This window comes from Podarcis gaigeae (assembly GCF_964106915.1).
Source record: "Podarcis gaigeae genome assembly, chromosome: 10".
In the NCBI taxonomy this organism is placed as follows: Eukaryota; Metazoa; Chordata; class Lepidosauria; order Squamata; family Lacertidae; genus Podarcis; species Podarcis gaigeae.
The window spans coordinates 31,332,922-31,355,354 of NC_139686.1; the positions used below are offsets into that span (position 1 = coordinate 31,332,922).

At 44.4% G+C, this 22,433-nt stretch overlaps 1 protein-coding gene across 1 annotated transcript; it reads left to right on the forward strand.

Moving 5' to 3' along the window:
* Nucleotides 1–84: 84 nt before the first annotated feature.
* Nucleotides 85–22,352, forward strand: CSDC2 (cold shock domain containing C2). The gene is made up of 5 exons (XM_083698827.1): nt 85–182; nt 6,249–6,451; nt 16,346–16,589; nt 17,024–17,146; nt 17,382–22,352. The coding sequence occupies exons 3-5, from the start codon at nt 16,414–16,416 to the stop codon at nt 17,542–17,544; spliced, it is 462 nt and encodes a 153-aa protein (XP_083554953.1). The 5' UTR covers nt 85–182; nt 6,249–6,451; nt 16,346–16,413; the 3' UTR covers nt 17,545–22,352.
* The last annotated feature ends 81 nt before the right edge of the window (nt 22,353–22,433 follow it).

A 22,433-nucleotide genomic window follows, 5' to 3' on the forward strand; every position in this document is an offset into this window, starting at 1 on the left:
TACTTGGAAAAGTCCCATCTCCCTCCCACAATTACATTTCTAAAAAACAAAATAAATCAAAGAATGCAGCAATCCCATTAACAGCATTCTCCAGAAAACTGCATACTGCGTCATCAGCTCCCAAAATGAATATTTCTGTTTGAAATCACTGTGACAGATTTTCGCATGACTGGAACACATAAGTATATAAGTTTATGGCTTTGCAGAGGTGGGGGTTAGAAATCTGCGTGGCTCTGATCACCTGGGACATGCATGACCCATTGTGTTGCAGAATCTGGCAGCTGGACTAGGATCCAAAGAAACAGAATTTATCAGCAAAGTTTCTCTTGTTTGCACAGCTGATTATGCAAAACATAAAAGCATCCAGTTCTAAGCAGCTGAGTGGTGGTGGTGGTTGTTTTTTAAAAAAAACATTCTGCAAGCTGGACAGACCAGAAATAGATTTCTTTTTATCTATAATCAGAGCAGATAGGACAGCGTTAGGAAAACTACAGGGGAAATGAAGATTGAGTGCAAACAGCATCACTTGATTATTGTCTCGGTTAAATGTTAGATGTGTATATTTTAAAAAATAAACACATCAAATATATGCAAAGGAAATACATGCCTTATTTACAATATTTATATTCCATCCCCATGGAACTGACACAGTTAGAGGCTCCACAAAATATTTGTTCTGCAGTTGTAGAAAAACCAGTCTTTCAGTTTGGCAGCTCCCACACTTTGAAGCTCCCTGCCTATCAACATCAGGTAAGTGCCTTTGAAGGGCTCTTTTTGATACCTGCTAAAAACAATTTTCTTAGGGGTACTCTCATTTTCCTACTCATATTGAAATACAGTCCCTCAATGAGGCCAAACTCAGATTCACAAAATGGTTAGGGGTATGCGTACCCGTGCGTACCCCCAGAAAAAAATCACTGCATAAATATATTTTAAAATACCTGTTTTCAGCATTGTCTTTTATTGTTTATTATTATTATTAGGTTATATTTTAGGGCTGCCATATGTCCAGGAATCGCTCAGAAAAATGGCATCCGGGTGGAAAACCTGGATGTATGGCAAGTTGGGCTATTTTTATAAAGAATTTCTTCAAAAATCTAAGAAAAGCACCAACATTTGACCCCGCCCCCCCCCCCCCGAAAAGCTCAACAACTCTTCACTTTGGGGAATATGGCAGCCCTATATATTTACAACCAAGTGGTATATAAATGTTCTTAAATAAATCAAAGATTTCCCCCCAAAAGCCCAGATCTGTTTACAAAGGGTTCTCAGGGTAGTTTCCTTTCAGATACCAGCCAAGCCTAGGCCTGTTTAGCTTCAGATCACACCACTGTCTCCTGGACAGAAATAGTCTGGCCAGTTATTCATGCTCTAGTAGTGTCCCATTTAGATAGCATTAATGCATTTTGCATTAGGCTGCCTTTGAAAACTGTTTAGGAAATTCAGTTGGCACAAAACACAGCAGCTAGCCTAGAGTACAGGCTACGACTGGGTATTTGGAACACATCTTGCCAGTTTTAAAGCAACTGTACTGGCTCCCAATCTATTTCCAAGTACAGATCAAAATGCTAATTTTGACCTTTAAAGCCCTATGTAACTTAGTGACGGTGTGCACACCCTGGACTGCTTACTCCCAGATGACTGTCTAGAACCTGAGGTCATTTTCACAGGAAGTTTTTTGGAACTGCTTACCTTTAGAGGTAAGCTGACGGATGGAGACCCAAGAGATAAAGCATTTCGCTGGCAGCACCTGCCTCTGGAAGTTTTGTGTGGTGCCAAACCTGGTGCTCTTTTGGCGCCAGGTTAACACTTTTTTATTTGCTCAGGGCTTTTATATGTCTTTCTAAAATCTCTGCTTAGCTCTGGATTTATCTTGTTTTAACATCAGTTTTGTTGTTCTGATGTTTTTAATTTTGTTATAGCATTTCTATTTTTATCTGAACTGTTTTAATTATTGTTTTCACCGTTAGTCGCTCTAGGGATCCTAAGGGGTTGCAAAACGGGCTAAAAATGTTCCAGACAAACCAATGAACAAGACCTTAGGAATTTTCTGGGGTAAACAAAAATACATGTAGGCATTATTGAATTTTTAATGTGGTGCTATGTATGTCCTTTTATTTCTGAAAAGTAGCATTTATATCTGCAATTATGTACCTAATCATTTTGCACAAACTAGATTTAGCTCTGGAGTAGATTTGAACCCAGTTCACAAAGAAGCCGTGGTTAGGTTTATTTGGCTCTTTATTTATTTAGTACTTATTCTGACTCAGAAAAGCATGTTATTTGGACAGATCCCTGTGGCATATGCCTATGCCCACCATGAAATAAACACCAGCATTTAATATTGCAGAAATATGCCACCTTATTAATGACACCTGGGAAGGATTTGAGCTCCCCATGACTGGCATTTGTTTCTCATTGACTATGCATCAAATGTAGGAGTGAAGAAGGAGAGGGGGCAGCTGTTCAGCCATACAAAAGAAGGAATGGGCTGATTCTCTTTGGTAGAGGATTCACCCACTGGGTCTAAAACAGCATCTCCCCCACCTTCAATGGAGAACATTTGCATTCAGGTCTCAGCTCCAGTCCCTTGTGATGTGAACTTCCTGGCATCAGGACCAGCCTTCCTTTGTGTATGTGGTGCCTAGCAATCTCCCCTAATTGAAGCTTCTGTGAGAAATTGCAATAACAGATGCAAACAAAACACACTGCTGAGGGCAAGCAATTGTGAGGGTGTACTGCCAAACGGAAGCCTCAGAGATTTGCTCCACACAGGATATGGCTTGTCTTTGAGAACAAAGTCACAGAGATGCATCAGGGGTGCCAGGTTGCAACCTAGAGAACCTGTCTGTTGGCTTAAAATTTCCCATGGAGTGAGAGGAGAGACTGTCTCTCTGAAGGGCCACAGCTCAGTTTGATATTTTGCATGTAGAAGGTTCCAAGTTCACTGCTATCTAAAGTTTGAAAAAATCATTATGGAAAGACTTCTGACTGGAACCCTGGGGAACTGCCATATCAGAGGAGACAATACTAGATGGCAGGGGCGTGGCAAGGGGGGTGCGGTAGGTGCTGCCTGCCCCAGGTGTCCCCACTGCTTGGGGTGCTAAAATGGCAGGCAGCACTCACTGCGGGGCCTGCAGCATGCCCAAAACATGAGTCTCTCCTGGGAGTGACGTGGTGGCTTGAGCGCCCACAGCCTCTGCGCTGCCCTGTTTGCCTGTTGCCTCCCCCTCAGCTGTAGGGTGGCTGAGTGGGAGGAGGCAGGCAAACTCCTTAGAGCAGCCTTTCTCAACATTTGGGTCCCCAGATGTTGTTTAACTACAACTCCCATCACCCCTAGCTAGCAAGGCCAGAGCTCAGGGATGATGGGAGTTGTAGTCCAGCAACATCTGGGGACCCACAGGTTGAGAATCGCTGCCTTAGAGGCCCTGCGGTGCCCCTGCGGGTGGCTCGCCCTGCACCCCCAGGTGCCCAATCGGCTTGCTCCGCTGCTGCTAGATGGACCAATATTGTATAAGGTAACATAATCTATTAATTCATCATCTATTAATACATACACAGCCCTGTCATCTGTCTTCTGTCTGCTTTCATATGCAACATTATGTACCAGGAGTCATGGGGAGACAGATGACAGGACTTTTAGTGCCCATAGCAGACAAATTTAAAGCGCTATATAACCTTAAGCTCCAAAGGTGGCCTGAGTTGCCCACCCAATGGACATTGCTTCACAGTGAGCCAACAACATCCCTGTTCAGGTGATTTTCCTGAGCATGACTGTCCAACTCATCTAAGAGATAAGCCTCACTCCAAACATCCCCTTGGGCTTTTTAGTTTAGATAAAAGGCAAGTAAGAGGTGACATGGGAAATGTATAAAATTAGGCACAGCAAGGAGAAAGTGTATAGATAAAAGGGTTTTCTCCCTCTCGCATAACATGGGACTCATGGACATCCAATGAAGTTCAGTGTTGGAAGATTCAGAACAGATTTTTTAAAATGCTTCTTCGCACAGAACATAGTTAAACTGTGGACCAGGAGGCAGTGATGGCCATGAAGCTGGATGGCTTTAAATGGGGAATCAAACAAATCAATGGAGGATAAAGCTATCAGTGGCTACTAGCTATGATGGCTATACTTTGCCTGCATGGCCAGAGGCAGTATCTGTCTGGATGCCAATTGCTGGAGATCCCAGGAGGGGAGCGTTGGTTCAAGAAAAAACATAGGCATATCATAGAATTGAAGAGTTGGAAGGTACCTTAAGGCTCATCTAGTCCAACTCCCTGCAATTCAGGAACTTTTACTCATATTAGATCCACTAAACTTAAGGGACCTAAGTTATTAATAGCCATTAATCTCCTTGAATAAAAGTTAGTTGAATACAAGCCTATCCCAGCAATGTAGGATCCCAGACATGACTATTGCAGAGATGAAAAGCAGACTGGACTCCTAAACCTTTAATAATTGTGTAGAAAGAGGGAACCTCAGCCGGTGTAGTTTGTCATGCAAGGTTGATAGCATGCATGACAGGCAGTTCTGGCTAGGGTGGTCAGGTGCAACAGAGCTCCTGCACCTTTAATTGTTGCAAAGAAGTGGGGAATTGCAGAAGCTGTAGCTTTCTATGCAAACCACACCTGCTGACATTCCCTCTTCTATGCAACAGTTAAAGGTGCAAGACCCCTGTGTACTGTTGCATCTGGCCATGCTAGTCTTGGCTGCCCCACTGAGATCAGTGAAAGTTAGAGCCTAGCTTCTATCGGCTCTGCTTCACATCTGCAGCAGCTCATGCCTCTGTCACACCAGTCTTTGATTAATATATCTGTATGGTGACCAGAGTACAGTGGTACTTCAGGTTAAGTACTTAATTCGTTCCGGAGGTCCGTTCTTAACCTGAAACTGTTCTTAACCTGAAGCACCACTTTAGCTAATGGGGCCTCCTGCTGCTGCCGCGCTGCCGGAGCCCGATTTCTGAAGCAAAGTTCTTAACCTGAAGCACTATTTCTGGGTTAGCAGAGTCTGTAACCTGAAGCATATGTAACCTGAAGCGTATGTAACTTGAGGTACCACTGTACTTACGCAGGTGCAGCGTATCACAGTTCTGCAAGTCAAGTTGACCTGCCAAAAACCCTGTACAGTTATTAAAGGTGCAAGCACTTCCATTCTTCTTTGTACTTGGTAATGTGTTGGTCCATAAGGGGGGGAAACCAGCCCCAACTACAGTAAGGCAAGATCTTTATTGGGAAGAACCGAAGTTTCACAGAAATGTGGCAAGCTTTTGAATTCTCCAGAACTCTTCGTCAGGCAAGATGTTACACAAAGTGGGGCGATGACGACAAAGAGTACAAAAACCAGGCTGACGTAATAATAGCCATGAGATCAACTGTTCAAGCTGTCTGCAAAGAAGGTGGGACTGTCTGGTGTGACAGGCAATGAAAGCTCCTGGGTGTTTCATGAAACTGGACTTCTGAAAGCCATGACTAAGAGCCTGCTCTATGAAACAGGTAGCCCCTGGACTCAGAACTAAATCCCAGAGAGGGTGCAAAATGCATCTTTTCAGGCAGCTAGTATTTGATTTAATTAGATGATCACTTGCCTGGGGTGTTACATGTTACCTTTTTGCAGGGCAGCTTCTTGGGTGCGAATGTATTGTTCCGTCTGCTTTTGAGTGTGTGAAAAGGTGGCTGGCAGTATAAACAACAAAGGAACATGCTGTAGCACGGAGGATCCTATGGTGACCAGCTACAAAGCAGAACAGGGGGGCCTTGAGCCAGTCTCTTAGCTGAACCCACCTCACAGGGTTGTTGTGAGGATAAAACGGAATGGAGGAGAACTGTGTGCACCACCTCGAGTTCCTCGAGGTGGGAAACAAATTTAAAAATAAATAAAAACAGAGTTCTCCCTACCCCTCTTAAGAGCCATGTGTTAGCTAGTGCAGCTTGCTATCCATGCACGACAAGACTCTTCGTATTAACCTGTACAAAAAGGATTACCTCTGACAGATATTTCCTTCGGGAGTAACAGGGTCAGGGCACCGCTGGATCTGGATGGACAATTAGTATTGCAGCCTTAGCTGGTTCCTATCCGGGTGCCCCCTCCAAAAAACCAAGAAAAAATCTTGCACCCTTCGGTACCACGGTGGAGACATTTTCACACGGACCCCCAGACATGGCGGTTCCTCTTCGGTGCCTGCGTTGCGAACCAGCGTCCATTGCGGATAACCCAGTTCCCTTTCCCCCTCCGTGTCTCTTTAAAGCGCGGAGCAGAAGTTCCCTCTCCGAATCCCTCCCCCCTGCCTCCCTGGCTGCCCTCCCATCACCGCCCTGACGTCAGGAGGAGGGAGGCGTGTGGGTGCCACGGCCTCCCCCGTGTTTAAAATTCGCCAGAAGGCTGCTCGTGAAGAGGGAGGAGGAGAGCGAGCAGAAGCCTGGCAGCAGAAGGAGCGCCGCTGGCCGCAAGGTAACTTCCTCCGCGGGCGCGCAGGGATGCTTTGTGAATTGGCGCCGGAGCGGGAGGAAGGGGACAGATGGGAGAGGCCACGCCGAGGAGGCGCGAGGAAGGGGATGGAGCCGGCTGCCGAATGGTCTCGCGTGGGGTGGCTCGCTTAACTCTCTTGTGTCGGGTCTCCCGGGTGGGGAGAGAAGGTCCTCTGGCGCTGGCAGCGGAGAGGCGTGTCCCGTCTGTGCGCGCCGGGCGATTTCAGCTGGGGGCGAATGGCTGTGGGGAAGGGTGTTTGCCGTGCAGGTGGTGATGGCGAATAGCTGCCTGCCTGTATGGTAGCTTTTCTTTGCAACCGAAGGCTGGAGTCGCCTTTCTCGTCTCCTATTCCAAGGGGTGAGGGATCTGGTCAGGAAGGGTGTGTGTGGGTATATGTGTGTGTGTTTAAATCTGCTTTGGCACCTAGCAAGTTATAATGGACACGGCAGCAAGTCAAAGAAAGGACTAGTGTGAAAGCAATAATTGAAGCTTAGTGATAGTCCTATAAAAAAACAACACCTAAAGTAGTATTTGGTTTGCATGGCTTTTGATGAAGCTATCAGAAGGTGCTAATGGTGGTTTGGAGTCCCCACCCCTTTTTTGGTCCTGCCTTTCTCGCTGCCTGCCTTTCTTCTTTTCTCTCTCTCCCACCCCCACCCAAATATCTTGTTTCCCAGTTCCAAGGATGCTTCTGTATTCAGATCATAAAGATGGCACTTGAATCTCATTGGATAATCGGCCTCTTGTATATGTGACTGCTTAACCAGAGCTCCACCAGAGGGATGAGACGGACTGTTTTTAGATAAGGGGATTGAGGCCTTGAAGAATGTAACCCAGGTTTTTTTTTTGTTATTTAAAATTTCTTTCTTGTTGTAGTTCTTTTTCACCAAAGAGGTGTCTGTCTGGAAATGAATGAGTCGATTAATGTTCTCAATTGCATGACACTATCATCACCAGTCTTGGAAGGAAATAGGCTTTTATGAGCATTGGCTAGATAGCCTTTGTATGTTTTTTTTTTTTTTAAACCCTGCTAGATACAAGTCTATGGAGAACAGTATAAGAGAGAGAATACATGTAACCTGGAACCTGGAAATCTGTAACCTGGAGGAAAGGATTCAAACCCTCTTTATGAATGTGGTTTATTTAAGTATTTCTGTCTGCTTGTAGTCTGTTAAGAATAACCAATATGTTATAGCAAACCTCTTGGGCGGTGTGCTTTTACGATGGGCATCTTAAAAATGGTACTCTGTTTAATTCTATAACTATGGGCCTAATAAACTAGTTGTGGTACAAAATCACGTTTACTAGTTCATGTGTATGGCCCCAGTGCATGTACAAACTGCATGTGTGGTCAGGGACTATTCTTTGTTTCTAGGATGGGGCATACACAACCTTTTGGATGTTGGAGTGCAAGTCCTATCATCCCTGGCTGTGGTGGATGGGAGTTAAGAGTACAGCAATATCTCAAGGCCACAGGTTCACCTTCCCTCTTTAGGGGTTTCTGGTTCCATGTACAATCTGTATATCCATAGGGATTGTATGGCATAGCACATGAAAATTGGGAGTGGGCATTGACGCCACAATCTGGCAGCTCCTTTTGTGCCCATTTGCTGTCTGCACAGTCATCGTGTGAAAAGCCTTCTGGCCTGGTGAGTCCATGGCAAAAGGAACAGGAACATGGGAACTTCCTGTTCTGGAGCTCAGCATGTGCATACATTGACCGCTTACTCAAGCTCGCCCCCACTGCTGTTGTTTGAAGCAGAGTACACATGTAATTAGTCACAATCCATAGGTATCCTGTAGCTTCTTGAGAAATACTCCTGTTTGACGTGCTTTCTCTCTAACCAGCTTCCAGTCAATTAGAAAATGGAAGTTGTGGTTAGACTGAGGAGTTGTACATTTCAGGCAGCTGTTGAGCATGTGACAGCATCCAGGAACTGGAGTTAGGTGCAGGGAAGACAAAATCAGGTGATGCACATTGGGTGAAGAAGGCATCCTCACCTTTTTCTCAGGAGTGAAAAGCAACGTTAAAAAATGACTTGAAAAGTAGAGGGGAGACATGACCTTGATGAGTTTCAAGCTGCTAATGTGGACATGGACGGGGGGGCATCTGCCCCCCCCAATTAATAAAAATACATAGCTGAGATTCTGCCCCCTTAACAAAAGACTTGCCCCCCCCCAATAAATCCTGGCTACGTCCACATAGCCTCAGTCTCTTAGCCTCTGGCCCTGCCCAGATCTATAACCACAATTTAAATTGCAAGCCTGTCTGAGTAGGACAGAGCAACACTGTCTGCCTACATAAGTTTGGGGTCAGTCTATTTCTGGAGGCTTACAAGCCAGAAAGCGAATTTTGTTTTCTATCTCCTTTATGGGCTCTCTCTCTCTATTTAGGTGTGGCTATATATGGGAAGGTGCTAAGAATAAGTATGTGTGTTTATTTGGTGGAAAGGGAGAGGCTTCCACAAACCCCCTGCATTAATGAACACTCAGTTCTTGCCTTAAGAAAAATAGCAATTTTATGATGTCTTGCATAGAATATTGAGGACACTTGATGGATACCAAGAGCCTAATGTGTATCTCTGAAAGGGGCAGACACTGGAAAGACTTCAATAAATTTCCACTTAAAAATGCAATTGAGGATAACTAGTTTAGGATGCAATGCTAGAAATAAGTTCAGAAGCAACACCACAGTGGGGTTGCATATAAATACTGTAGATGTGTATAGCAGGGGTGAGCAATCTGTGGCCTTTGGTCTAATTTAATGTGGCCCTTAGTCTAATTTAACAGTGGCAAGGAGGAGAAAATGAAGAAAGGAGTGATAGAAAGAGACACACAAAATGGGTGGGAGGAGCTCTGGCCCCTTTCACTTTTTGTTCCAGCCCCTGGCACTGATGTTTCACTGATGGTTACATGGCCTGTGACGGATTACTCCAAGAGAACATGGCCCTCAATGGGAAAAAATATTCCTCACCTTTGATGCATAGGAGTATATGGTTAGCCTCTGAGAAAGAAGACGGGAATCTTTTGGGTGGAAGAAGGCCCTCTTTTAAACTCAGATTTTGTGTGAGTATGTGTACACACACTTGTTTCGAAAGAATGTATGCATTGATAAACCACTCTTACACCTTAGTATTAGATGGGGGGGGGGGAAATGGTTCTGAGCAACGAAACATGAGTGTGCTTTCTGGCAATTGGATTCCCTTCAGTCTGACAAGATATTTCAGGTATGTAAAAAGGAGAATTATGGGATTTAAAGATGAGGGGCCTGAGAGGAAAGAAGGGATTGGTCTGCAGGACAAGCTTATGTTAATCAAATGTGTATGTAGTAGCTTAGCGAAAAGTGCCATCTGAGAGATTTGCTCTGCCTGTTGCAGTGGTGGCAGGGCTGGAGAGAGTCTAGGGCTGTCCTCTATGTAAGGCACTTCCAATGGGACTAAGGAGGAGGAGGAAGAGCAGTGTTAGAAACTGGGATAGAAAAACTAGGAGCCATATGGCTTCTGGGACATGGGTTGTTGGGCGCCAAAACAGAATGTCTAGTTGCCAAACTAGGGAGGGGGTTTGGCAATACTTTTTATTTATTATTCTGATAAGCATGAACTAATACACAATTCACATAAGTCACACATTATTCACACCACATTTTTAGCAGAAATTGTTAATACATGTTTAATTTGGTGTTTACAATATTGCCTATGCTTAACATACACTTCAAGGCTTCAGATCATATACATTTCAGTAATTCTTGAGTGTCAGCCAGGTGCAAAAAATGGCACTTTTTGAGGTGCTCACAAATGGAGAATCTTTAGGAGCAAAATGTGCCCAGCGCCCTGCTAATTTTGAACCTGGAGGAGGAGGAGGTTGTTGTCGGTTGCTGCCACCCAGTGAACTGGTTGTAAGTAAGAAGATGGCTCGAGAGTAGGCTGAGGTGGGCAGGGCAATGCCCAACTTGCCCTAAAGGACTAATCTCTAATACTAGCTAGCCTGTGGGCTGGGAAGCATCTTGCAGAGTTCAGCAGCCTCTCTTCAGCCTGAGCATTACTGCTTTGGAATGCTGAATTTAAAGTAAAATAAACCCAATAAATCAAATTGCTTTTAAGAATAAGCTGAAAATGATGCTTTATTATTTTTTATTTATTATGGCAAAAGGTTTTGTAGACCGCCTTCCTGTATATCAGGTACATGAAGAGTTGCAGTCCTATAGGCACAGGGTTAGGGGATTTCAAAAAATAGTTAACACCGACATCCAGGCATTGGAAAGGCAATTATGTGTAGTGTAGCTAGAAAAAACCTTTGTCTTGATTAAACCTCAAGTTGTAGCACTGAATGTTATAATAGCAGTTTTACACGCAGTCTCCCTTATGAAGTTCCTTTGTTCCAGTATGGCCACCTTAAGGTCAGGTACAGAGTGTCCTGACAGGATGAAGCTTTCCTCCCACTGATTTTATTTATTTATTGCCATTTCTGATGTTAGATTTGTGTCCATTCTTTTGTGCAGAGACTGGCTTGTTTTGCTGTGCATCGTCGGCAGGAGGGCATTGTCTGCAGACGATGGTATATATCTAATGGGAAGATAAGCAAGAGAATGAGCCTGATGTCGTTGTGGATGGCTTCAGTAGGTTTGGCCATAGTGTCGCTAGGTAGACAATGGGACAGAGCTGGCATCTGGGTCTGCTGTTCCTATAAAATGATACAACAAAAAATCACCTTCACAGAACGTTTCGTGTTTTGAAGTGTAAGCTGTTGAACAGCTGATGAAGAATGCTGCAGTTCTATGCCGCCTTTTGGGTGGCTTGTTTCATCTATTTTCTCCAAGGCCATTGATTGCTAAGGGCATAACTTCTGCAGTTTGTTTTCGTGAAGTGGTTTGTAGCTGGATTGCAGTCGTGATGCACAAATCTGCTTCACCATATTTGAAATCTGGTATCTAGAATAAGAGTAGAACCTGTGACTTCGGCTCTCATTTTGAGTAATGGACTAGAATCCCGTTTCTTGGCCTGCTTGTGCCATATCACAGCCCTCTGCTGCCATGTCCTATTCTTACTTTTCACCTTTTATTAAATGTGACACCTGAAAAAGCTCAGGAGGCCTTGTATAGTCAGCAGGACTTGTCTTGAAACAGACATTTTTTGGGGTAGAATCTGTGGTGGTTTCATGATGGATTTCAGATGGTGACTTCCATATGCAATGATGAAGACTGGTAATGTGTGTGGTGTCTCTAGGCTTTTATAACTGATTGCCATCATGCCTTATCTGTGAGTTTCCCAGAGCATCTGGTTGAGGGACAGAATGCTAGATTATGTAGACCAGGCCTCCGAGTGGTCCTCCAGGTGTTGCTGCACTACAGCTTCCATTAGCCCTTGCCAGCATGGCCAGCGCTCATGGATGATGGAAGTTGTAGTCAACATCTGGAGGGCCACAGGTTCTCCACCTTGAGGTACTCCTTTGTTCCACCCACGATGGTGGTTCTTGTCATCTTGGCACCCTGGAAAGAGCTGCTATAAAATGTATTTTGTTAGCAGTAGTTCAAGGGTTTTTTAACAGGGAAATGAAGTTTGGTATGGGACAAAACGAAAAGATATTATTTGGACACCAGAGTTTGATCTTCTACATTCTTTTACCTCCTCTCACATTTCTTCTGAATTTCCTATTATAGTAGGTCTGTTAGCAGACTTACTGCAAGACAGCGTGATTTCAAGGGATTAATGAAATAGTTCTGCTGCTTTCTAAAGCTGCAAAGTACTGTAGTTATTGATGCCAAGTGTTACTTCTTTTCATCCTGCTAGCCTGCCGTTTAATCCATTGGCTGTAAATATACAGAGAGTTAAATCACACCCACAGAACATAATGATGGATATCTCTTCAGGGATGACTTCTGACTACCTGCCAGGCCCCTTTGTTCCAGTAGGGCTACAGTATATGGGCCTACAACATCCACTTGGATAGCAGTGGAAAGCCATTCCACTTCCTGTGAACCAGAGAATGGCTAGTGACCATACACAGTGAACCCGAGGTACCACTGTACACCTAGTTCCTAGGTATCCACGACACTCATCCTTTCTTCCGAAAAAGGACTAGTGGGTCTAAAGTGGAGTTGGGACGACTCTTCTTAAAGACAAAACACAGCTTCTGTCATCATTTCTGTCATCCCTGCTGAGCGGAGACCAAGCCTCTCACACTGCACTCGCTAGTTCCTGATGGGTAGGTCTACCCACCTGCCAGTCCTTTTATGTCCAGTGATGTCAAGTGACTTGATTTCACATGAAGGATTGAGAGGAGTACACTCCAGATGCGCTCTGATTCTCCTTTCCAGCTACTGATAGATTTTGGTACTTTTTGAATCCGCCACCTTTCTCTGTTGTCAAATTCAAATATAGTGCTTAACTCTACCAGCAGCTAGAAAGGAAATTCTTCCTCTGCAGCTTGACCCTGTGGGTTTATCTGTTCGGTGCTTGATGCCATATGACATCAGGTGATAGACAGGTGGATAGAAATGGGTATAGTTTAGGCCCAGGGTTTTCAAACGTGGATCTCCAGCTGTTTTTGGACTACAGTTCCCATCGTTCCTGACTACTGGTCCTTCTAGCTAAGGATGATGGGAGTTGTAGTCTAAAAAACAGCTGAAGACCCAATTTTGGGAAACCCTGGTTTAGGCTAAATAGGGAAGCTTGGTGAGCCTAATTATGTTTGCAGACTGGAGGTTATCTGGCCTTAGGCCTGTGTTTGGTGCTGAAATACCCTTGGTCACCATGATGGATGATGTATGGCAGAAGGACTGGGCAGAGGTGGCTTTAGGGTACTGTGACTGGTTTGGTTGCACTGGTTGCTGGCACTGCAACAATGATGTAGAATGGAGGGCGAGAGGTGGGGTGGGTGGGTTTGTGCCGAATTTGAGCATGACACAGGACGCTGCTGAAATTTGAGAGCCCAAAGTCTGCCACTGAACAGGAGAGTGTGACCTTGCTGATTCTACTGGATCTCTTGGTGACTTTGATACCACTGTCCATGGTATCATTCTAGGTAAGCTGTCTGTGGTGGTGGTGGTGGTGGTGGTGGGGTGGCATTCCTTTGCAGTGGTTGTGGTAGATAATTCCAGAAGACTGGGCTCGGGAACAGGCCTGGCAGTTATACCACAGGGTTTCAACTTGCTATTTAACATTTCATATGAAACTAGTGAGTGAGGTCATCTAGATATTCCTAGTGAGGTGCCATCAATATTTCAGTGGCATCCATCTCTTTCTCCTTTTCATCTGACTCAGGTGCTGAATCAGTGCTTGGGAACAGTAATGGTCTGGATGAGGGCCAACAAATTGAAGCTCAGTCCCGACACTCTGGCTTGGAAGTGCAGCTAATTCTACTTCACTTCTGAGCCATGCCCTGTGCTTACCTGAATATAAAGTATAACTCTGCAACTGATCAGATATTCTTCTGAGACAAACCTGATAAACAGAGCTGCATAAAGAATTGGTCAAAGGCAACCATAAATTTAATTTTAATTTATGTTTTACATTTTTAATACGGAATACTTTGTCATTGTAATCTGCTTTGAGACCTAAATGGTTGAAAGGACCTGGATATAAGCTTTAAAAATAAATAAAACCGGTTAATAATTTACAAGCGAGAAACATGGAGGCTGATAAGAAATTAGCACAATGCCAGCTTATCACAGAACATTTTTGGACTTGCGATTTTACTTCCTCGTTTAAACTATTGAGTGTTGGAAGCCATTGTACTGCAAATTGCCCTCAGCTCTGTTCCTAGATGTTAGAGGGCTTCCCCTCCTTGCCATTGGCTCTGCAGCTAGTCTTAAACTGGGTGGTCAAATACTCAAAGTCAGTGGGAAAGCATTTTGCTCTAAAATCTGTATTTGGTTCTGGACTTACTTAAGCAGGCTTAAAATGCATGTACTGTATGTTCTGGGCTTTCAGTGTCACGCCACAGGTTAATGATTGAGTGGTACTGGAGAGTTTGAATTTGAAACATGTGCTTGAATTCTATATAATTTTAATATCCCATCCTTTTCCCAAAGAGCTCAAGGCCTCTTTCCCAACCCCAGTTTTATCATCTCAACATTATAGTATGGAGAGTGAGGTTAGGCCCAAGAGTTGAGTTTCATGGCTGTGTTGGCATTTGAATATGGGTTTCCTGGTCCTAGTTCAACATACAGTGGTGTAGCGTGGGTTGTCAGCACCCGGGGCAAGGCAAGTAATTTGCGCCCCCTAACCCGTGGATTTGCGCCCCCTAATCCTAACCCCCAGATGTTGCGCCCGGTGCGGCCAGCCCCCCCTGCACCCCCACACTACGCCACTGTCAACATATTAACCACTACACTATGCTAGTTGGCCATATCAAGGGGGGTCAGTCTTGAATGTATGCATAGAAATGAATTAACATATACACAAGCAATTACCATTTGTCAGAGAGCCTACACTGATGAAAGTTGTAGTCCATCAAGGCATCGGGATGGAGGCGGCTGGCCTAGAGCATTTAAAAAACACACTACCACTGACATTGCATATTTAAGGTCATTACATCCCAGTTATCTGTATCCCCTTATTGCTCTTGCCTTCTTCCCCTATTGCTATAGGGACTAGTTTATGAGTTGGCCAAGAGGCGTTCTGGTGAATCTGTTGTCTTTTGCTGCCCTAATTTAGTCCTGATCCCTGGTTAGGAAGCTTCTGTGTTCTACTATGGCATTATGTAAACACCCATTTTGGTGAGTCAGAAGGAATGCAAGTAAATAGGCGCCTGCTGCTAACCAAATAGCTGAGCGTTTAAATCCCTGTTCTTTTGGCTTAGTGACAGGTCTGTGCTCTTTGAGTCAGCTGGTTTTCATCTCCCTCTCTGTCTGTGTCTCATGCACACCCCTATACCTGCTTAGTTACCTTTCTTTTTCTGGCCATGTATTGCTGTTACTGTAGCATCACAGTGCCTGCAGCATCCTTCTGTTTTTCACGGCAGGGGGGACTGGGGGACCACAGGGAGCACGGGAAGAGTAGACTATTTGGGCTTGTGAGATCACTTGCAGAAATAATTCCTTTAGCCTTGAAGTGACAGCTCACGTAGCAAAAAGAGAGAAAGCAAATGATGTTATAATTCCCACCAAAGATTAGCAAGCTAGATATTTGGAGGATAATACTGGAGCCATAGACGTCATGCAGCCACCTTTTAATTATCTGCACAGTTCTGTGTGGATAATTCATATGGTTAAATAAGCCTGAAGCATCTGTGTTGCAACTGCATCTAAAGGGGGGGGGGGGCTTTTCTTTTCTTTTGCAGTGTGGTGGTCAAAAGAGACAAACCCGAAATGTCATAGGAAGTGCCGAAAGGTAGCATTGTGTGATGAAATGTAATTATCCAAACTGAGCTGCAGCATTTTTATTTCTTTTAGAAGTGATGTTAAAATGGTCTCTGAGGTTGGGCTGATCTGATCTCAAGGCTAGGAAGAGGGAAGTGGTGTGTGTGTCTTCAGCATTGCAGGCTTTCTACCAGGAGTAGCTGATATGGTGCCCACCAGACATAGCTGGACTCCAGCTCCCATTCTGCTGACTCGTTGACCATGCTTGCTGGGGTTGATGGAGTTGGGAGTCCAACACACACTGGCTACCCCTCCATTACGCAGTTGGTTATGATTCTAGAAGCTCCATCCGGCTGCATTTTCAGCCCCAGGCTGCACAGTTCCTCAGTCAACTAGTTAGAACTATTTATTCCACTCTGGGCTAATGACAACATGGACACAAGTTTTTAAGTACCCTAGAATGCTTCTTTGGAAGTCTCCATAGACCATTGTCTTGGAGCCCACAGACAAGCTGGTGGCACCACTGCCAATCAGCTTTCCCATTACTTAGGACTCTTCTTTTTCTGTTCGCATGACAGGTTGATCCCAAAGGCTGAGAGTCGTTGATCACCTCTTTCCTGTTGACATACCAGAGGACAGCCACACCATGTCATCTGACCAGACTTCTCAGTCCACTGTGCCACCTCTCCACTCTCCAAAGTCACCTGTGTGGCCAATTTTCCCTTTTAACAGAGAGGGAAGCCGGATCTGTGAGAGAGGTGCCCACCTTCTTCGGGACTTACCCAGCCCACTTCCCACAAAAAGAACCAGGACATACTCTGCGTAAGTAACCAGACTGTGCCACTAAGCTAGGAATCACCAGGGTCATTTTTTTCCATTTTAAAATTGGTTAACAATTAGACTTGGACAGTGTGGAAAATACCGGGGCAAGGGGGCTTGGGGAGAGGAGGAATTGAGGTTTTTTTCCTGATTTGTGCACATTATTTGATTGTGGTCAAGTTCTGACAGAGTTCTTTCAGACTTTGATGGAAAGTGGTGGTGTGATAAGACCACGATGACACTATTTTCTGATAACTTTGGTTAATCCCATGTCAAATGGTCCTATTGAATCATTTCTAGCTATAGTCTGGACTGTGGGGGGGAAATGGGAGCCTTGAAACCGTGAGGTTGTTTAGAAAGGTAACACATGGACATTTTCCTGGCTGGACATGCCAGTGTGGTTTAGACTGAGTCTCAAACCTCTTTCTTCTTCCTAGGACGGCTCGTGCTTCCGCTGGTCCTGTCTATAAGGGTGTATGTAAGCAGTTTTCACGCTCCCAAGGCCACGGCTTCATCACCCCAGAGAGTGGCACAGAGGACATATTTGTACATGTGTCTGAGTAAGTTCCATGGCTGCAGAGCCTTTAACCTCTTATGTTATGATGCAAATATCTCACATCTGAACAGTCACTGCTCCTTTCTCTCTCCCAAACCCTACTTGTGTCAACAGTATCATTGTAAGGACGCATTTATGAAGGAGCCCTGTTAACTGGATGTTGATAGATTTATTAATAATGACGAATTAAACAGAAAATTAAGAAACTGCTGAAATGTTGTTTACTTTTTCTTTTTCAGCATCGAGGGGGAATATGTTCCAGTAGAAGGAGATGAGGTCACATACAAAATCTGTCCCATCCCACCAAAGAACCAGAAGTTCCAGGCTGTGGAGGTGGTGCTCACCCATTTAGCTCCACACACAAAGCATGAAACGTGGTCTGGCCAAATCATTGGATCGTAAACTTCTTTTTGAGCCTGTAGGACAACCCCACCAAGGAGGTGGGGTTGAATGATGTGGTGGGTGGTGGAACTGCTGGAGCAATGGCAGAGAGCCCAGGCTGGCAATTCTTGTTTGCAGTGTGACATGTTGGCATTTATGTTGTCTTTTCTAAGATTTACCTTTTGGTTTGTAGCTGTGCTTTTTTTTTTTTCAAAATGGCAAGCAGGAAGTGGAAAAGGGTTGCTGGGTAGATTTTCTCCTATGTCTCGTGAGCTCATAATTGTACCTGAATAGACAAAGGAAGAGCTCTCAAGTTTTTTTGGGGGGTGTCTTTATCCAGAAAGGCAGACTTTTATTTGTCTCGCTGCTGCCCTAAATGCATTAACAGAAGTCTTATGTATTGTCCTGCTCTGTTTAACAAATTATCCCATTGCTGGTCCAGGCAGTCCACCCAGGGGAGTTTGCATTAACCTCTCTTGTTCTTCTCAGCCAGAGTAGGTATTAAGAGATGCAGTGATATTTTGTAGGGGGGGACGGACAATTGTACATTGCCTGAAGACAGTGTCTCCCAGAGCCCCACACAAATTGTGCCATCTTCAGAGACACTTGTAGGTATGTGCTTTTTGTCTCATCTTGTCCCCCTCCCCCTCCCCAGCCACCTTGCCCTGTGTAAGGGAGGGACCACATGACTTGCACTCCTCTCCCTAAGACCACTGATGTCGCTGTTGTTCTCTGTTGAGATCAGTGGTTTGGCTACCACAGCTAGGCAAACTGGCAACCGGATTACTGGTTTGGTGACAGATGCTGCTTCTCCCCCACCCCCCAACACCACCCCTGCACCCATAATTGCAAGTTGGATGTCTAGTATCTCAAGGGTGTTGTGTAGAGAGCAAGTAGAATGCATCACTGAAGAAGCAGTTTCTGAAAACTATCAAAATCCATGAAGTCCCTCTCTTGAGTGGTATTCACAACTTAATTTGTTAGATCTTTCTCATATGGCACAAATAAATTACTTTTCTTACTTGGTCCCCTGATTGAACCAGGAGACAAGAATTCAGGGGTTGGGGATTTGCGGTTAACTGGGCACTGGACATCATCATTAAGGTGAACTTGCGATCATAAGCTGTCTTGGAAATGTCAGATCCTGTGCTGCTTCTATCTCTCCAAGGCATGATGTGAGTTACTTTGTGGCAGAAGCGCTGAATATTAAATTCTTTGGTATTATGCAGCAGTTTAGGTACTTAATCCTTCAGTTAAATGATGAATACACAATATTGTGAAAACTGCTGGTCTGTTCTCCATGCCATTGATACAGGTTTACTTCAAAAGCAGATCATTCTGAATGCTATGTTGCAAGGAGTCTTTATTCATTTAAATTCCTGTTGAAATAGTCCCCTCTTTGGCAGATTCTTTCCCGTGGCTTTTTATAAGAACATAAATCAGGAGAGGGGGAGCCGGGAAAGAGAATATATATATATATATATATATATATATATATGAACACTAGAACAGGTTTTCTCAGGGTAAGGTGATCATTTGCTTGGAAGAGAGGTACACAATAGGGTGCCCTTCAGTTGTTGTGGACTGCCACTCTCATTAGCTTCGGCCAGCATGGCCAGTGACCAGGGCTGATGTGAGTTGTGGTTCAGAACACCTGGAGGCACTGTGCTGGTTATCCCTGCCTTAGGCATAGCCAGTTAACGGAAGGCTAGTCATCCTTTTCAGTGTTGCAAAACATATTCCTACAAAGTCTAAGATTTGAATCTTCCTGCATTGGATTACACAAGCCAATTGAAAATCTGCAAATAACACTTGACCTGTCACTATAACTTCTTCCATTCTAATTGACTCTGTACTCTCCTGCACATAGCAGTGGATTGTTCCAGAAGGCCCCAGTTGTGGCAGTATCTCGTTCCCAGCTTGCTTCACTTTCCAGATTTCTTGATAGCAGTGATGCGGTGGTAAGGAGTGTGTGGTACAGACATACAAGCCCTGCTCAGACATCATCATGGTCTTCCTGCCTTAACTACTGAGATTCTCTCTCTGCCCCCGTCCCCCATCCTGTTACTCCTAAAGTAAATGCAGCTGCACTCTCGGATGGCAGTGCAGTGTCTTAATTTGCAACATAATGTAATGCCAGAAGAATCAATAAATGTATCATTTCCCCATTGGTTTCAAACAGAAGGTAATAAGTTGGGAGAGGCTGACTTTGAAGTCTTCGCTAATAGACTATTACCCTGCTGACATTACATTTCCCACATATATTAAAATGTAAGTCCCCTCCCCAAGGACATTTGTCTTGCTTAAAAATAATGCAATTAAAAAAATACTGCAGATGAAGGCATTTTTGCTAGAAGAATAATCTATTTTAACATTTGAAACGGAATAGAGCCTATGCGATGCATCTGTTTTATGGTCTTGGGCAATGTATGGTGGTTCCTGGCTGTGGATATTTGCTTTGAGAATAGCATTTTGATTTTCTGCATCTCCAGAGATGTAGGCTTTAGTATCGTCTGCATGTGTTTACGTTTCTGAATGTTGCAGACCATGTTTCCTCAAGATGGATGTTTGGACGTTCTCCTACTCTTCCTACTATTATCCTAATCTGTACATTTTGGTGGCCCTCTGTGTCCCTAGTTTTGTAATTAATGAGGGTCATGTGCACAAGAGATGGAGGAATCGTGTATCAATGACAAGATTCATGGGCCAGTAATTGATAATGGGCTCTAGTGGCATTGTATCTAGTTATGTTTTGGTTCTTGTCCAGCCTTCCCCAACTTTTACTTCTCTCCCCAGGATATACAGGGTCATGTCTAAAGCACAAACCTGATTTCTAATAGATGTTCTGAGTAGAAAAAAATTCCCAGGATAGGGTGTGCATGTTAGGAATTTGCATGGTGTCAATCAGTTGCTAACCTCATTTTGAACAGTAGACTGACAAGTCTAAAGCTTCTTGGGCAATATCATATCGGATGTTGCTTGACCTTTCAGAGGGGCTGAACATGCATCGTAAAACTTTTGTATGATGCACTAGAAGTGTACACCACTGTTGTAGGAGCTAAGAGGGGTGATTAAGTGGCAAGTATGCACGTGAGTGGCTTAATTTGAGAGTTGGAATGAGCTTGGTAGATAGAGCCCAAAGTATGCTGGAATCATGAGAATGAGACTGGTGTCTTCAGAGTCGTTCTTTTTGTACTTGCAGTGCATCTTCAGAGGCTTTCATGTGGTGGTGTGTGGCTGTTTACTGCACACCTGTCCTCTGTGGTTCACATCTCTGGGACTTCAGTGATCGTTGGTCCTCTATAGCAGCGTTCCCCAACCTTGTGGTCCAAAAACAGCCGGAGACCCACAGTTGGGAAACAGTTGCTCTACAGTATAGAGCAGACCTGAGGAACCTTTGGTCCTCCAGATTTTGCAGAACTGCAACTCCCTTCAGCCCTAGCAAGCATGGTGAAGGACGGGGGGAGCTGTAGTTCAGCAACATCTGGAGGGCCAAAGGTTTCCCACAGAATTTGCATAGTTGGGGGCTGGAGCACAACTGTGCAGCCAGCATAGACTGCATACTCTGCAATAAACAAGTGTATAATGGCAGCCTGGTGTTCTCTAGCATTATAACATCATGCTTTTTTCTTTCTTTCCAGGAGCACTTCTCATGTTTTCAGTTTAGCACTACAGTATCAAACCATGATCACAGGAAAGTCTGTGCAAAGATGCCCAGAGGGGGATTATTTCCCTCCATGTGTGCTGACAATGCTGGAAGATTAAATGTAGTCCTGTTAGAACATTGGCGTTATATCCACACCATACACTTAAAAGCACATGGCTTCCCTCAAAGAATCCTGAGAAGTGTAGTTTGTTAAGGGTACTTGGCATTGTAGTTCTGTGAAGGAGAGACTGCATTTCCCAGAATTCATTGGGGGAAAGTGTATGGTGTAGATGTGACCTGAGAAGCTTCCAGTTAAGTATGTGGGCTTTGGTTTCTAAATGAAATGAGGATTGGCCCTCCAGAAGGAGCACATGGTCAGATGGATATGTCCAGAATGGTTTTGGGTTCATCTACAGGTTAAACGAAATCATGAGTCTTTCTGGAACAGACTGAGCATTGCAGGTATATTTTTGAATATACACCCTACATCTAGAAAAGAGCGCATTGTTGAGAGGTTCTGACCTAACCCGCCCCTGATGTGCTATTTTCCACATACAGGGAACCAAAACGATGACACCACCTCCTTGTACCTACTTTGTTGAAGGAACAACCTGGAAACTCTGACAATGTGAATTTTCTAAATCTGTAGCATACTATTGCAAACACAACCATTTGGTGTTGAAATAGCACTACTCAAAATGGCTGCCCAACTACATTCTAGGGAGGGTGTTGGTTTTCTCTTGCTTCTGAGAAACTCAGATGCATGTGCCCTTGACATAGGCATAGACATTGGTGAAGGAACATGTTTTAGTCTTTCCGTTCCAAGGTGAGCAAACAGTCCAATGGAGGAACGAAGCAGGAAAAGGAAGCAATTTCCCATGGGGCATCCAGACCCCTGTGTGCGACCTGCTTCCTGTGACAGCCAGAGGGACTTCCTGCTGCTGTTCTGCTTACATTAAACACCAGCAGCTCCTCGCCTCTGCCCCTCCCCTTGAAGGTGCAATAGCAGTGGAAGTGCCACAAAATGGCATCTTCTCTCTGGGAAAGCTTTTGATTCTGAAATAATCTTTGTTACCTATGGTGTGTCTGTGTTTTTACAACTTTTGGTGTGGTCCTTGCCTGTCTGACCCCGTGTTGACCTTTGTAACACCGGCAATAAACCATTAAAGTGACTTTCCCACAAGTCTCTCCTGTTTTTGCGTTTTTCCTTTATAGGGTACAGGAGATACAGGAGATAATACCAGAATGGTACAGGAGATAATAC

Excerpts from the sequence above, each read along its gene's own strand:
- CSDC2 (XM_083698827.1), top strand. The coding sequence starts at position 16,414 with ATGTCATCTGACCAGACTTCTCAGTCCACTGTGCCACCTCTCCACTCT. Across the intron at positions 16,590-17,023 it reads AGAACCAGGACATACTCTGC|GACGGCTCGTGCTTCCGCTG; the intron begins GTAAGTAACCAG and ends TCTTCTTCCTAG. Across the intron at positions 17,147-17,381 it reads ATATTTGTACATGTGTCTGA|CATCGAGGGGGAATATGTTC; the intron begins GTAAGTTCCATG and ends TTTCTTTTTCAG.